The sequence below is a fragment of the Lagenorhynchus albirostris genome, chromosome 20, assembly GCF_949774975.1.
Source record: "Lagenorhynchus albirostris chromosome 20, mLagAlb1.1, whole genome shotgun sequence".
Classification (NCBI taxonomy): Eukaryota; Metazoa; Chordata; class Mammalia; order Artiodactyla; family Delphinidae; genus Lagenorhynchus; species Lagenorhynchus albirostris.
The window spans coordinates 14631560-14646007 of record NC_083114.1 but is presented as its reverse complement, the minus strand read 5'-3'; the positions used below and the strand labels follow the sequence as shown (position 1 = coordinate 14646007).

General features: G+C 39.7%; 1 protein-coding gene across 1 annotated transcript; it reads right to left on the bottom strand.

Annotated features, from left to right (window-relative positions):
• Positions 1 to 1429: 1429 nt before the first annotated feature.
• On the bottom strand, positions 1430 to 13317 carry TMIGD1 (transmembrane and immunoglobulin domain containing 1). Its single transcript, XM_060135563.1, has 6 exons — positions 13236 to 13317; positions 11323 to 11601; positions 7620 to 7898; positions 2886 to 2989; positions 2032 to 2072; positions 1430 to 1479 (listed from the first exon to the last, which is right to left on the bottom strand). Exons 1-6 carry the CDS (start codon positions 13315 to 13317, stop codon positions 1476 to 1478), a joined length of 789 nt encoding a protein of 262 aa, XP_059991546.1. The 3' UTR covers positions 1430 to 1475.
• Between the last annotated feature and the right edge of the window lie 1131 nt (positions 13318 to 14448).

Here is a 14448-nt window from a genome sequence, read left to right as displayed (position 1 = left end):
GTCCAATTAAAAAAGTTAAAAAAAAAAAAAGTTAAGTTTTTCTGTTTCCTCTTCCACTTTAAACTATCCCAACCCACCGTTTTTTAATTTCTCGTTTCCAAGGTTCTACTTAATTGTCTAACCTTTCAGATTTTCACAGTCCTCCTACCTTATCCTTACAGCATTTTCACAGGGCTTCCAAATTCTAATTTGAGAAATCCTGAATGAGGGACATGATCTGAAGGCTTCCCCACAAAACCTACTAGGGCCTCCAAGAAGACAGAGAAATCTGTGAACCACAGTTTTTAATGGTCTCTCTCTCCATTTCATGCTGACGTTTCCAAGGAAGCAAAGAGGAGCCTAACAGGAGGATATGTCTGTTCTTCTTAGAAACAAAACACTGTTAAGATTTAATACATTCTGCTCATTTCTTCTCTTTGCTTCTAAGGCAATAAAGGGATTTTAACCACCTGTCTGACAGCAAGCAACTCTCTCTCTTTCTCTTTCACTGTGGCACATTTAGCTCCTGCAACATTAGACAAAAAAATTTTTTTCTAAGATAGAGTGAGAGCACAGCAGAGACAATCAAGGGTGCTTCTGGCCAAGGCTGCCTCTCCCTATAACCCACCCCAGCTGTGTGGGAAACTGAAGCAGAGACTCTTACAGGGAAAAAAATGAAGAAAGAATGGAAGTGGGGAAAGTCAGCGATAAATAATAGGAGAGCTGCAATTTTAAATTAAGGTATATGAGAAGAGTACAGGCTGATTCATAATATCGCTGGATCTATGCAAGTGGCTATGCGAAAAGAACAAAGGATACTAGGAAACAAACATGCTATCCCCTGTCCCCTGCCGTTTTCATCTTCATCACCACACAAAACTCACAAAGTTTGTGACTGTCAACCACGATAAGATGAGAAAAATAAGGACATATGTTGTTTTTTATAATACTGAATTTTTTCCATTTAAAGGAATACTTTATATTCTGAGATTATATCCTTCCTTTTTTAGTCCTAGAACATTTCTTTTTTGAAATGACAGTGAAGGTAGATATAATTGATATTACTTATGTGTTTCCTTGGCAACTTTAGAAATTGATCCCTCTATGTTGCCCCCATCCCCCAGTTTTTTTTGGTAATGTACTGATTTGTGAAACCCAAATGTCTGTTAATCTCCTATCTAGAAGAATACACACTAAATGTAAATGGTTACCAATCTTTTCAGGACAAATTTCAATTAATTGACATATCCTTCAAGGAGAAGACTTTAAAAATCTTATCTTTCAATCTTTACAGCTTTCTTCCTGAAAGTGTTCTTGCAAGTATATTAAATTAGTCATAATAACTACTTCTAAGTGCTTAATGAAACACTTCTTCATAACCTCTGACAATTTGACAGGAATGAACTTAGTAATAGCAATAAATACAGACGGGACTACATAAATCAAGGAGGTCCTGATGCAAAACTCTTGCCGTATTAGATGTCATCTTGGCTTTTTCATCTGAAATGAATCAAGAAATTAATTATAAAGGTGATCATAACACTAAGAAAAAAAATCAAAACAAAATTCATACTCTTGGAAAGTATGCCTCTGTTCTCTTTAGCCACTGCCCGCTTCAGGTATGCTGGAGCCAACAGTCTAAAGGAAGCTCCAAAGAGGAGGCGGTATTTAGGATGAGGAATGTGGCTTCTGACCTGGTTGTAAAGGAGAATGCAGCAGTGGCTTCCCCCAGGGTAAGCTCTCTCAGACATTTACATTGTGTGGCGATAAAAGGCAGTTTGCACAAGAATTAGCCTGAAATTGCTTAAAGAAAAAGCAGGCTCAAGACCAAAGGTGTGGTCAGTTCCAAGCAACCTTCCAACCTAGCCTCACCTGTCTTCCTCTAAAGGGGAGGCAGATTCTCCTCCACCCTCCAGTCTCCTCTGAACCACTTCACCTTCTAGCACCTTCCATCTCAGGAGGAGTTTGCCCAGGATGGGCTTTATGATGCGCACCACTGACTGCTACCCATCTGCTTATGGAAAATCGTTGACCCCAGCCCAGAGTACTTACAGAGCTGTTCTGCTTTGAAGATCTGTATCCTTTACGCAGAGCTAAAAGCAAACAGGACAAGGGCAATGAATTTGCCTGTTTTGCTAAGGCCCATGAATAAACATTTTGAATGCATCAAGGTGGCTCAAGGGACCGGAAACCCAAATGTCTGTTAATCATCTATGTAGAAAAATACATACCAATACAGAGGTGGCTGGGAATACAGCCACCTCTGCACTGGTCGAGGTCTTATTTCTTTGACCACATTAATCATTTTTATTTAACCTAAGAAAAGGTAATTCCACACTGGCCTTTCCTTAGAGGCTTTCTGCCACATTTGCCTGCCTTTGGCACTGGATTAACTGGTGGAGTCAAATGCATAGCATTAACCTATGCATGCAGGTCCTCTGCATCATGCTAACCAGCAAGGTTAACCATTCAACAATTCAAACTCCAGCCCACCACAACCAGGGCATGTGGCTGTACTCAAGAGGTGAGCAGTAAGTGCCGTGTTTTTCACACAGATCTCTGAATCCAGAGCAGATGCGCCTCTATATTTATTTATTTATTGTACCAAAGGAACCATAGCAACAATAAAGAGAAATTTAAAAGGAAGAAAAATCAGCACCTACTTCTAACACCACAGCTATTTTCATTCAGGTCTTGTCCACATGCACTTCTATCCTTCTACTCTATTCTTCGTAAAGCTGTACTCATAATAGATGTACAATTTTATTCCCTTAAGCAACTTCCATTTTAGATCTCATGGGAGAGAGACCAGATCGTTCAAGTATGGTTCCTAATTCTATAGTCACTTATATAGCCAGTTCTCTGCTTTTGTTTAGATGACTTTTTAGCTTAGAATACTTAGATACCTTCATCATTCTTTTTCTTCTGGCAATCAGTCCAAATAACAAGGTCAGAAAGACCACAATACATGCAGCAATAATGGGTTCTATTGGTACAGATGAAGCTTTATCTGTTGGAAGTGCAAACACAGGAAACGAGAAAGTTAACATTTATATGCTTCTAATTTATGTACTTCTAGTATGTCCCAGCCACGGTGCCTTGCACTTAACATTTTTCCTCTTAATTAAATTCTCCAAACAGTCCTGAAGAATTTTATTATCATTCTTTTTTATAGGCGAGGAACCGGGGGCTTTGAGTTTACTTGTCCAAAGTCACAGAACTAGTAACTAGCAGAGACAGGCTTTGAATCCACTCCTCTTTGGAAGGATAATTTATTGTAATATGAATAACTCCCCAAAGTCAGATCATTTTGTGCTTGATCCATAATTTTTGCCATGCGGAAAGCAGAAGTAAGCTGAAATCAATGCTTTTTCCTGCCATTTGAAAAGCCCGAAAGATGTTGGGAGGTATCCTCGAAGGAGAAAGAGAGGCAGGAAGGTTTTAAGAGGAAGAAGAGAAAAGGTGAGGAAGCTGCTGGACTAAGGAGGGAGGAACAGTGGGACCCTTGTAGCTGTGCTGTGATTGTGCCCCAGGTAGGTGACAAGACATTATACAGGGTGATTGCATAGTGCCTGCCCCTAGGAAAGTAGAACTCTAAGCATCAGCCTTCCCAATCTTGGCAAAGATTTTTATCTTTCCCTAAATGATATGGAAGAACAGAGAGTCTACTTCTAATTTGGGCTAGGAGGACACCAGCCACCTAGAAGTGAAAGCCCATTCCCTTGTTTTGTGAACACCAGGTAAGCTCAGAGCCATTTTGTACTATAGGTGCAGTCCCTGTGCTTGTAAGCTTTCCAATAACCTATGAAAATATTTGAGACTGGAAAAAAAAGTATTGGCTCCAAAATATGAAAATAAAGTGGTAAAGTTAATCAAAATGCATAAATGTTTAAGCATCTATAAAATGTAACTTTGTGTCGACTATCACCCAACTGTTAAATAATAATAATAACATTTAAAACTTAAGAACCAAATTAATAACTTATTTATAGAAAAATTTAAAATGTATGCAAGTTTTAAATACCCTTTCAAATTTTTACAGCCAAAAAGTATACTTAATGCTTCATGTTAATATATTTGATATGGGGTGAAACGTACAAAAGTAAGAGTGCTAAGGTCAACAAAGGTATTTAAATGACTCTGTCTAAGCTCCTGGATTCTGATGCCACCCTAGGAGGGAAAGGGGTTCCAATCATGGCTAAGATAAAATTTTTGGAATTTATAGGAAATAAAGAGTGTGCTATTTATCGTATAATTGAGTTTGTAGAGTGAATGAAATCAATAGATTTTTGCTAAATGACTACTGTGTGTTAGGTGCTGTTCTTAGCCCTGAAAAAATAGGACAGGCATGGAAGGCTCCTGTGTCTGAGGAGCTCATATTCTAGTGGGAGAGACTGACATTAAAAAAAAAAAACTGCTGCAGATTGAGATAGTGTTGTAAAGGACAAAGTGTTACGAGATAGTATATGAAGGGTGAAAGGAAGAGAGAAGGGGAAGAGAAGACTTTTGATTAATCTAATTTCAAAGCCCAAGCCCTATATGCCTCAAGATTATGACATGGGGTTTATCCCTCCATAATTGTATGACACACTATTTACCTTTCAACTGTTGTCTTCTCCATTATGTGTCCGGCTCAGGATAATTTTAGGGAGTAGATTAAGCATCCTTTACTTTTGCTCTCTTTTGGCTGTTGCTAAAAATTATTCTCATGACGGTGTGGGTGACACCAACCCTCTGGAGAAGCTCTTCTCAATGGGATTTCTTTCTTTCTTTTTTTTTTTTTAAACTATTTATTTATTTGGCTGCACTGGGTCTTAGTTGCGGCATGTGGGATCTCTAGTTGCAGCATGTGGGATCTAGTTCCCCGACCAGGGATTGAACCCGGGCCCCCTGCATTGGCAGCACAGAGTCTTAGCCACTGGACCACCAGGAAAGTCCCTGGGACTTCTTGTAAACCCTGACTCTGTAATAGCCAGCCCTGGGACACACCAAAGGGCATCTTACTGGGGACCCCATGAACTTATAGTGCCAAGGAAAGATGTCAAAATGAAGGAGAGGCAAAGGTGGTACAGTTGGGGGAAAAAATCAGAACTCAGTCACAGATCAGAATATTTTTACCAAGCTGAATAAAATGAAGCCATACGTGACAGCTTTCAGTCCATAAACAAACTGAAATAAACTGCCTGACCCACTGGCTCACTTTGGATTCCGAGTTTCTGTTGAAAGTGAGTTTGGAAAGTGTAACTGCATCTCTTCCCTTTACTCTCTTATTTATAACCAGATCTGGTATTTCCCCCCAACCCAACCCAGCCCATATTCATTACGGTAAAATAATCTCAACACGTGGCTAAAATCTTGTGCTCAAGAAAAGATCCGTGATGTCATTTCTCACTTTGCACAGCCTCATTTATAAACTACCCCACTGAGCGGTGAAGCTGGGAGAGCTCATGGCAAACCTGGCATTTAGCCTGAGCACCAGCATCGGAGTGCTTATGCTCCTAAGGCAGCCAATAGCCAGGCAAGTAATAACGCAGGAAGAAATGAGAAAAACCAGTTGGTTTGGAAGAGCTCAACCCCAAACAGGATTCTGCCCATGAAAGCTAATTTGCCAAGCTGGCATCCTGCTTGCCACACAAGCTGTATGTTTAATGTGACATAGAGCAATTATGATTCCTTCTTAACCAAGAGTTTGTGGGTTTGGTGGGGTTTTTTGTTTGTTTTTCTTTTCTTTCTTTTTTTTTTTTTGCGGTACACGGGGCTCTCACTCTTGTGGCCTCTCGCGTTGCGGAGCACAGGCTCTGGACGCGCAGGCTCAGCGGCCACGGCGCACAGGCCCAGCCACTCCGCAGCATGTGGGATCCTCCCGGACCGGGGCACGAACCCGTGTCCCCTGCATCAGCAGGCGGACTCTCAACCACTGCGCCACCAGGGAAGCCCGTGGGTTTGGTTTTTAAAGCAAGTAGCCCCTGGGCATACTGTCACTGTTCTGCAGGAGAAATTACTGAAAGCACCAGTAATCACAGTGATGGGCATTCAACTGGCAGCCCTTCCTACCCACCAGCCACTCTATTGGTACAGTAATAAGAAGCCCTATGGTCACATGTCCAACGCTTCTGGCTGGGGTTCAATTGGCTTCCTGAGGACTGGCAAGAAAGGCAATGAGTGGCACAGAGAGGCAAATGACAAAGTGAGTGATGTTCTAACAAGATGTGGGAGCCTCAGCTTGTTCGGCTGCTTCTAGCATCCTGGCCCCAGACCAGGAAATGTGTGTGTGAGCATTATCTGCATCTGCCTCTCCAGGTATCTCGCCTTCCTCTTTCTGTATGAGTGAGAAATAAGAGGAGGGAAAGACACGTGGAGCTTCTTTTGTTCCTTGTTATTGCAGAGATCATAAACCTGGGTAGAAGAAGTATGAAGCCAAGAGAAAGAAGCTGTTTCCCCCATTCTCCCTCACTCACTTTTCTGATTAGCCTATAGGTTACAATTTCAGAGTTAGGAGTGATTTTATAGATCTATTTTCTTATCTAGTCAGTATATTTTTCCTCTATGTGTTTATGACTTCTCTTCCGTTTGTCACTAAGCTGTTAACTCAAAAGTCCAGTTCTGGATTTCCCTGGTGGCGCAGTGGTTAAGAATCCGCCTGCCCATGCAGGGAACATGGGTTCCAACCCTAGTCCGGGAAGATCCCACATGCCGAGGAGCAACCAAGCCCGTGTGCCACGACTACCGAGCCTGCGCTCTAGAGCCTGCAAGCCACAACTACTGAGTCCGCGTGCCACAACTACTGAAGCCTGCGCGCCTAGGGCCTGTGCTCCACAACAAGAGAAGCCACCGCAATGAGAAGCCCACGCACCGCAACGAAGAGTAGCCCCCGCTCGCCGCAACTAGAGAAAGCCCGTGCGCAGCAATGAAGACCCAACACAGGCAAATAAAAAAAAAAAGTCCAGTTCCTACAAACCTTGTTGCCTAGGAAAATTCATGGAAATACTCCTCCATAAAAGCCAACCAGAACTGTCTTCTACTACTTGATTCTAGAAAAGGACCTTTGCTCAAAAAGCAGTATCCTATATGGAATGGGAATAATTCCCCTAAAAGAAACAACTAGAATTCCTTGGATCGAGATAATTCTCCAAAGAAAATCCTAGCTACTAATCATAATTGTCATCATCATTAGTTGTCACAAAAAATATTTACTGAGCATCTCTCTGAGTTTTGTACTATGCTAGATATTACTTAAAAAAAGAGTTACCTTTGTGGATGGACCGCAAAAGTATTACGCTCTCTGTCGATTTGACAGAGAAAGACAAATACTGTATGTTATCACTTATATGTGGAAAAAAAATAAATGAATGTATAAAACAAAACAGAAACAGACTCACAGATATAGAAAACAAACTAGTGGATACCAGTGAGGAGAGGGAAGGAGAGAGGGGCAAGATAGGGCTATAGGACTATGAGATACAAACTCTGTGTGTAAGCAACAAGGATATATTGTACAACACTGGGAAATATAGCCATTGTTTTGTAATAATGTGAAAGGGAGTATAATCTATAAAAATATTAAGTCACTATGCTGTACATCTGAAACTAACATAATATGGTAAATCAACTATATTTCAGTAAATAAACAATAGAGTTACCTTTGACAATAAGGTGAAAGTCCTTGGTCTTCGTTTCTATAAGTGAATTTGCAATACAGCTGTAGGTTCCATTGTCAGATTTCTTGACTTTGGTGATTGACAGTTGAAGATACTCACTTGTCTGTTGGATTTGGTGATGGTTTTTCTCTAAATTCAAGAAGCCACTGTTTTTGTACCACATCATTTGAGGCTGGGGGTTGGATTTCACATTGCAAACCAACTTCACATCACTGCCTTCCTCAGCTGTTTGGAAGTCGTTTCCACTTAGGAGAGGAGGAACTGCAAGACGCAAGCATTTAAGTTTAATTAGCAGATAAGCAGTAGTTTATTGCCAGTGTTCAAGATGTCCCTTCAGTCTATCTCATGTAGTCATTCATTTATTTGACAAAAATTTATTGAGTACCTACTGTATGGCAAGCACTGGGCTAGGAACCAGGGGTACAATGGTAAATAACATACATCCAGTTTCAAACTTAATAGCACTTTTAATGTGGTGGGGAAGATAAACCATGAAACAAATGTATATAATAATGAATCTGTATTAAGTAGACAATTTGTAACACACGGAACAATAACCATACTTGTCCTGGCCAGAGATTTACCAACGCATATTTGCATTTCCTCAATGATCTTCTAGAAATAATGTCCTTCTATCAGAAGGCACTCCAGTCGTGGCAACTCTGGCATCCATGGAAGGTGAGCATAACCTTGAGTCCCACTCAACCTTCTGTGTGAGCAACTTCTTATTCCCGTCATGATAAGGACATCTGTAGACCCATAGATTGTCAAACACATTTATCTTCACCAAATGATTCCAACCCTTACTACCACCAGGGCTTTCCAACATCTAGGGGGAGAAATGGCTGAACTGACTCTCCCCTCTTCTCCATGCTCCTTGCATTTTTTTGGCCAAGGTACAGAAGAGTAATAAAATGCATGAAAAGTGGGCAGTAGGAAAGAGATAGACGCAGAGAAGGAGGGAAAAAAGGAGCTTGTATAATCTGCACACTGAATAATTAGACCCTGAGTAGGCTGTGCTATTAATAGCTCTCTCAGAAGAATGACATTTTATTGCTCTTTGGAATGTGTTTGAATTCTGTGTTCATGTCCAACAAGAATGTTATATGGTATTCAGATAGTTGTTCCTTTTTATTTAACTATTTAAAATTAATTTTTAAGCATATCGGCTCTACATGAGCATTCCCTTTTAAAAGTATTAGTACATTTCAGATAAAGTTAAGGTCCTCCTTGACTCCATCCTGGTCACTTCCTGACTCCCCAGAGACACCCAGTGCTATGAGTTTGATGTAAATACTTGCAGATCTTTTTTTTTTTAAATAGTATTTTAAAAATACATATGATATTCCCATAGGAAATATATTGTATTATTCTAGGAGGGTGAGAAGTGTTTACATAAAAGACTTCACTCTCTCAACAATTGCACGCTTTGAGATATATTCATGTTGAACCACATAATTCCAGCTCATTGCTTTTAGAGTGCTATAGTATAATATCTGACTCTTTAATTATTTTATTTTGATGGGCATCAGGTTATTTTCATTTTAAAATGCTAAACAGTGCTTCAATAAACATCCTTGTAAAAAAAAGTATGGGCTCAGGACAGAACCCTGTGTAGTGACTATAATCTAAAGACTAAAAGCAAAAACAAGGAGAAAAATGTGACCAGATGTTTAGCAAATATTTAAATAAAATCTAAAAGAAAAAGTCCAAAAAAATCCTTGTATATGTCTCTTTATGCATATGTGCACGTATTTCTCTAAGGTTAACATCTCAAAGCAGAAACGCTGGGTCATAGGGTAGGTGCACTTTAAATTTTGATAGGTATTGCGAAAGAGGTGGTCTCAATTTATACTTTCAGCAACAACATTATAAAAGAAGTTTCTGCACACCCTCCTCAAATAGTGTATTATCAAGTTTCCATTGAGTTCTTGGTCTGCCATTTATAACAATAATCCATAATACTCAAGATTGTACATGATATTCTTGTCACTTTATGACTTTATCTTAATTTATTGATTGATGAGTTTGTGTCAGTTATTGTCACTATGAATCACTGACCAATTGGGTTTTTTTTCTATATATGTGCAACGATGATAATATTAAATGTGGAATCAGGCTGGGAAACTGAAAATCATTTTTTTAAGCCACTGAATCATATTATCGGCATTTCTACTGCGTCTCTCTTAAGAAGGTTACAGTGGGAAGAGCACTAGATTAGGAGCCTGGGGATTTGTTTTCTGTTCTCAGTTCCAGATGTGATAATTAGGGCCTTCATTCTGGGCCTCAGTTTTCTTGTCTGTCATTTTATAAGGATTACAAAAGCTCCAAGGTATGCTGATAGTCTTGGATTCTAACAAAGTCGCCAAGAGATAGTTTGTTAAAAATCACATTTTATCAATTCATAGGAAATAAAAAGCAAAGCTTCTTTGCCCAGAAACATGTAAGTGATTCACTCTGGAAGCCCAAGCTGCAGGATACCAGCAGATTCCAGTACTGGATTCCTTGGCATTTTCCCCACCCTTTTATCTCAGGAACAATGGCATCAATTTTTCACAGAAAAGTTTGCTGAGCTCATGGGATCAAATGGCTTTGACATTTTATTACTAGGTTCCAAGTCCAGAGCTCTTTCTACCAGACCACACCATATTATCACCCTTACTCACATCACCCCTCACCACACACTATCCACACCCCCCTCACGTAGAACCAGTTTTCCACCCAAACCACCTACGTGATCACCTCCGTAGACTCATTCGAAGGACGACTAACCTCAGATAGTTCCACCAATGGCTTACCAGTACCTGGAACCCAAATATCAAAGAGCTTCACCTTTGAGGGTTTAAGGTGATGTTAAAAGATTGCCAATGAATATCTTTCTAAGTAGAACACAAAAGCTAGAAAAACGTTTAAGAAAGAAAAGATTGGTAATTTTAAATACACAAACATTTAAAATTTCAATATGGCAAAAAAAAAAAGAACTATTTTAAAATGTCAAAAATAAATAGACGAGGGGCTTCCCTGGTGGCGCAGTGGTTGAGAGTCCGCCTGCCAATGCAGGGGACACGGGTTCGTGCCCCGGTCCGGGAAGATCCCACATGCTGCGGAGCGGATGGGTCCGTGAGCCATGGCCACTGAGGCTGCGTGTCCGGAGCCTGTGCTCTGCGACGGGAGAGGCCACAACAGTGAAAGGCCCGCGTACCGCAAAAAAATAAAAAAATAAAATTAAATTAAAATAAAAATAAAATGAATAGACGAAATACTTATCATTCAAAATGACAAAAGGCTTATTTCCTTAATGTACAAAGCGCTTATACAAATCAATAAGAAAAAGGCAAATAACCTAATAGAAAAATGGGTAAAGGACATGAGCAAGCATTTTGCAGACAAGAACCGTGAAAAGCTAATGCATTTACGAAAAGGTGAACACCCTCATTCCTGATTTAGAAAATGAAAATAAAATTTCAAGTCAGGCTGGCAGATTCTTAGAGCTTGAGGATACTCAGGCTCATGAGGGTGTGGGAAACAGGCACCCTCATGCAATGTTGTGGGATCATAAATAGGGCAATTGGGCAGTATCAAGCAAATGTTAAAATACACATACTCTTTAGACCCAGATTTCATCTACCACTTAGTGTAGTACAGACAACACAGACTAACTAGCAGTTTCTTTCCCCTCACTCACAAATGACATTCAGCACCACTGAGATGGATGTCGACTGATTCCTCCTCAGCTTGCAGGTAAAGGTGATGCCGTTGTCATTTTCACTGATGGAAGTGACACAGACAGAGCTTGAGTTGATTTTGTTTCCAGATTTCAAATCCACTCTCCCATCTTCGCGGTACCAGAGAAGTTCTTCTTCTCTCGTATGGTTTTGCACAGCACAGTTCAGAGATTCTTCGAGGCCAGGCTCCGTGTCCAGAATATAGTTTTCAGTTTTACCATTCACAGTTAAAACAGAACCTGGGAGTGCAGGAAGAAACTATTTAGAGTGAACAATCTAAATGACCATAATTAGAGAATTGGTTAAATATGTTACATCAGTACAATGAAATGCTCTGCAATGATTAAAAATAGTCATATTGAGCTATGCGATTTTACAAGGAAAAGATCGAAAAAGGATTATTAATTTAAAAAAGAAAAAGGTTAAAAAATGAGGGTTACCAAATTTTGCTGCACATTGGAATCATCTGGGGATCTTCAAAAACGTACTGATGCCTGGCTCCCACCCCCAGACGTTCTGACTAATTAATATTAGTGTAACCTGGGCACTGGGGTTTTAAAAAAGCTCCCAGGTGATTCTAGTATGCAGAGAAGTTTGAGAACCACTGGGTTAGAAAACAATATGTATGGAATTACCCCATCTATACACGCAAACACACACACACACACATGCACACACATATACATATATATATGTATACATATATATATGGACAAGTCTTGGGAAAATCCTATCTATATATTGACTAGGATGGATAAAAATAGAGAAAACGGTGGAGAAATAGTTACCAGATCTAAATTGTTTATTTCAAGTGCTTGGAAATAGCATAGTAAGGGGATGGGAGTGGGGAAATACAAAGGAGAAAGAAAGAGCAAAATGGAAAAATATTTAAGACATAATATTAGGTGAATAGGCAGAATGTAAAGTACGTCTCTAACAATTCCTATAAATATATCAAAATTGAATATGCATATGGGCAAAAGCTACTTTGAAAACATTTTTGATTAGATGATGGGATTATAGACAAATTTGGTTTTGTATATCTGATGTTTCGCTATTATACTGACAGTGTAGTAAAATAAGATGTTTAAACATCTGTGGTTTGTGTGGTAAAGCTGTTGTTGTGGGGTGGATGATCAGGATATATAGCAGTTAATTTTTACCTCTGATTTTTAGAAATCCATTGTAACATACCTAAATTTCAGTTTCTACTTTCCTCATTTAGAAGCAAGTAACAAAGCTAAAAAATGACTTTATCTGCCACAAACTTGCCCCCTGTGTATCATTTGTTAATATATTCTGTAAATGCATTAACTTTTCCTGTAAAAAGCATGAACTACTGGTGATTGCTGCCTAGCATTTTTTTAAAACCTGGAAGAATATACATCAAAACGTTGAGTGGTTATCTCTTGATGATGGGATTTGGGGGGATTTTTACTTTTCTTTAGTCTTTTATATATTTCCTAACTTATATTACAGTGACTGCTTATCACTTTTTGAATCAAGAAGGAAAAAGGTATTTCCAGGTTGGGGTGGGGAGCAAACATAGAAAAGATTTTCGTGTATGTTGTATGCTCAGATAAAGAGCAGAGGTTTATTTTAGGTATGATTAGTAATGAAATGCATTAGAATGTAGGAAAATTCTGGCTGTGGCTCTGGAGAGAATAAAATACTTCAACTCTGTCTTATAATATCAGAACCATAAAAATATTTTTCCACTTAATTTTTCACTATTTTATCTGACTTCTGTACTCTGAGCCATACCAACTGTGTAATCATTCCAGTTTGGATTCTGTATTTTCCCAAAGCCCCCAATCATTTTATAATCTGAAATTTTCTTTATTTAAAAAGAAGCCCAAAAGTATTAACTTACTTGTCATCTCATGTGGCAGAAATAAAATCACTAAGAGAAGAAATCTGTACATTTGCATTAGGCTGCTGGTCTTCCATGCCATGTTTAATGAATTTAAGTCTGATCTGCTGGGGGAAAAAGAGTGCATTTGGTTCTGCACTTTGGTCTACACTGAGCTTATGAACCTCCTCTTGTCTATTATATATTTAAAATAAAGTCCCAGATGAGTCATCCCAGTTATAATGGTACTATTTCTAGTTTTTAATTAAACAATCTTGTTCTGACTACTAAGTTCAAAGTACTTCTAGTATTAAGTTTCTGGTTTTTTTTTTTTTTTTTTGCGATACGCGGGCCTCTCACTGTTGCGGCGTCTTCCGTTGCAGAGCACAGGCTCCGGACGCGCAGGCTCAGCGGCCATGGCTCACGGGCCCAGCCGCTTCGCGGCATGTGGGATCTTCCCGGACCGGGGCACGAACCCGTGTCCCCTGCATCGGCAGGCGGACTCTCAACCACTGCGCCACCAGGGAAGCCCGTATTAGGGGTTTTTTTAAAAGACAGCAAAAAACGAAACCACAAGGAAATAGGCCATAAAACAGAGGGTAGCTACAGAGCAGCCCCGGGGAAGGTGAAACCAGTCTTCCCTAGAGACATTGATAGAATGTCATTTTAACAGTAAGAAAAGTGAAATTTCCTTTCTGCTCAGATAGCCTCTGCTGAACAAAGTAATTCTTGTCTTGAAAGCCTCTCTTGGGTCATTTTTCATAAAGTTGCTCTCTGCTAATAGAGGATTTTTGAAACTGTTCCAAATCACATAGATTCAAATGGTTTGTACCTTAGAAAAGACTCAATTCGAACACGGCCTCTATAGTCTTTTTTTTAAGATTTATTTATTATTTAATTTATTTTTGGCTGTGTCGGGTCTTAGTTGCAGCACACGGGATCCTTGATGTGGTGCGTGGGCTTCTCTCTAGTTGTGGTGCGCAAGCTTAGTTGCCCCATGGCATGTGGAATTTTAGTCCCCTGACCAAGGACTGAACTCGCGTTCCCTGCATTGTAAGGCAGATTCTTTACCACTGGACCACCAGTGAAGTCCCAGCCTCAAGCTTTAAACCACATTAATCTCTGCTTTCCCCCTTCCCTCCACCCCTCATAACACTCTTCCCCCTTGACTCAGTATAGGCTAAAAAGAATAAATAACAAAGGCCTCTTTTCTCCCTTCTTCTGCACTTTTCCT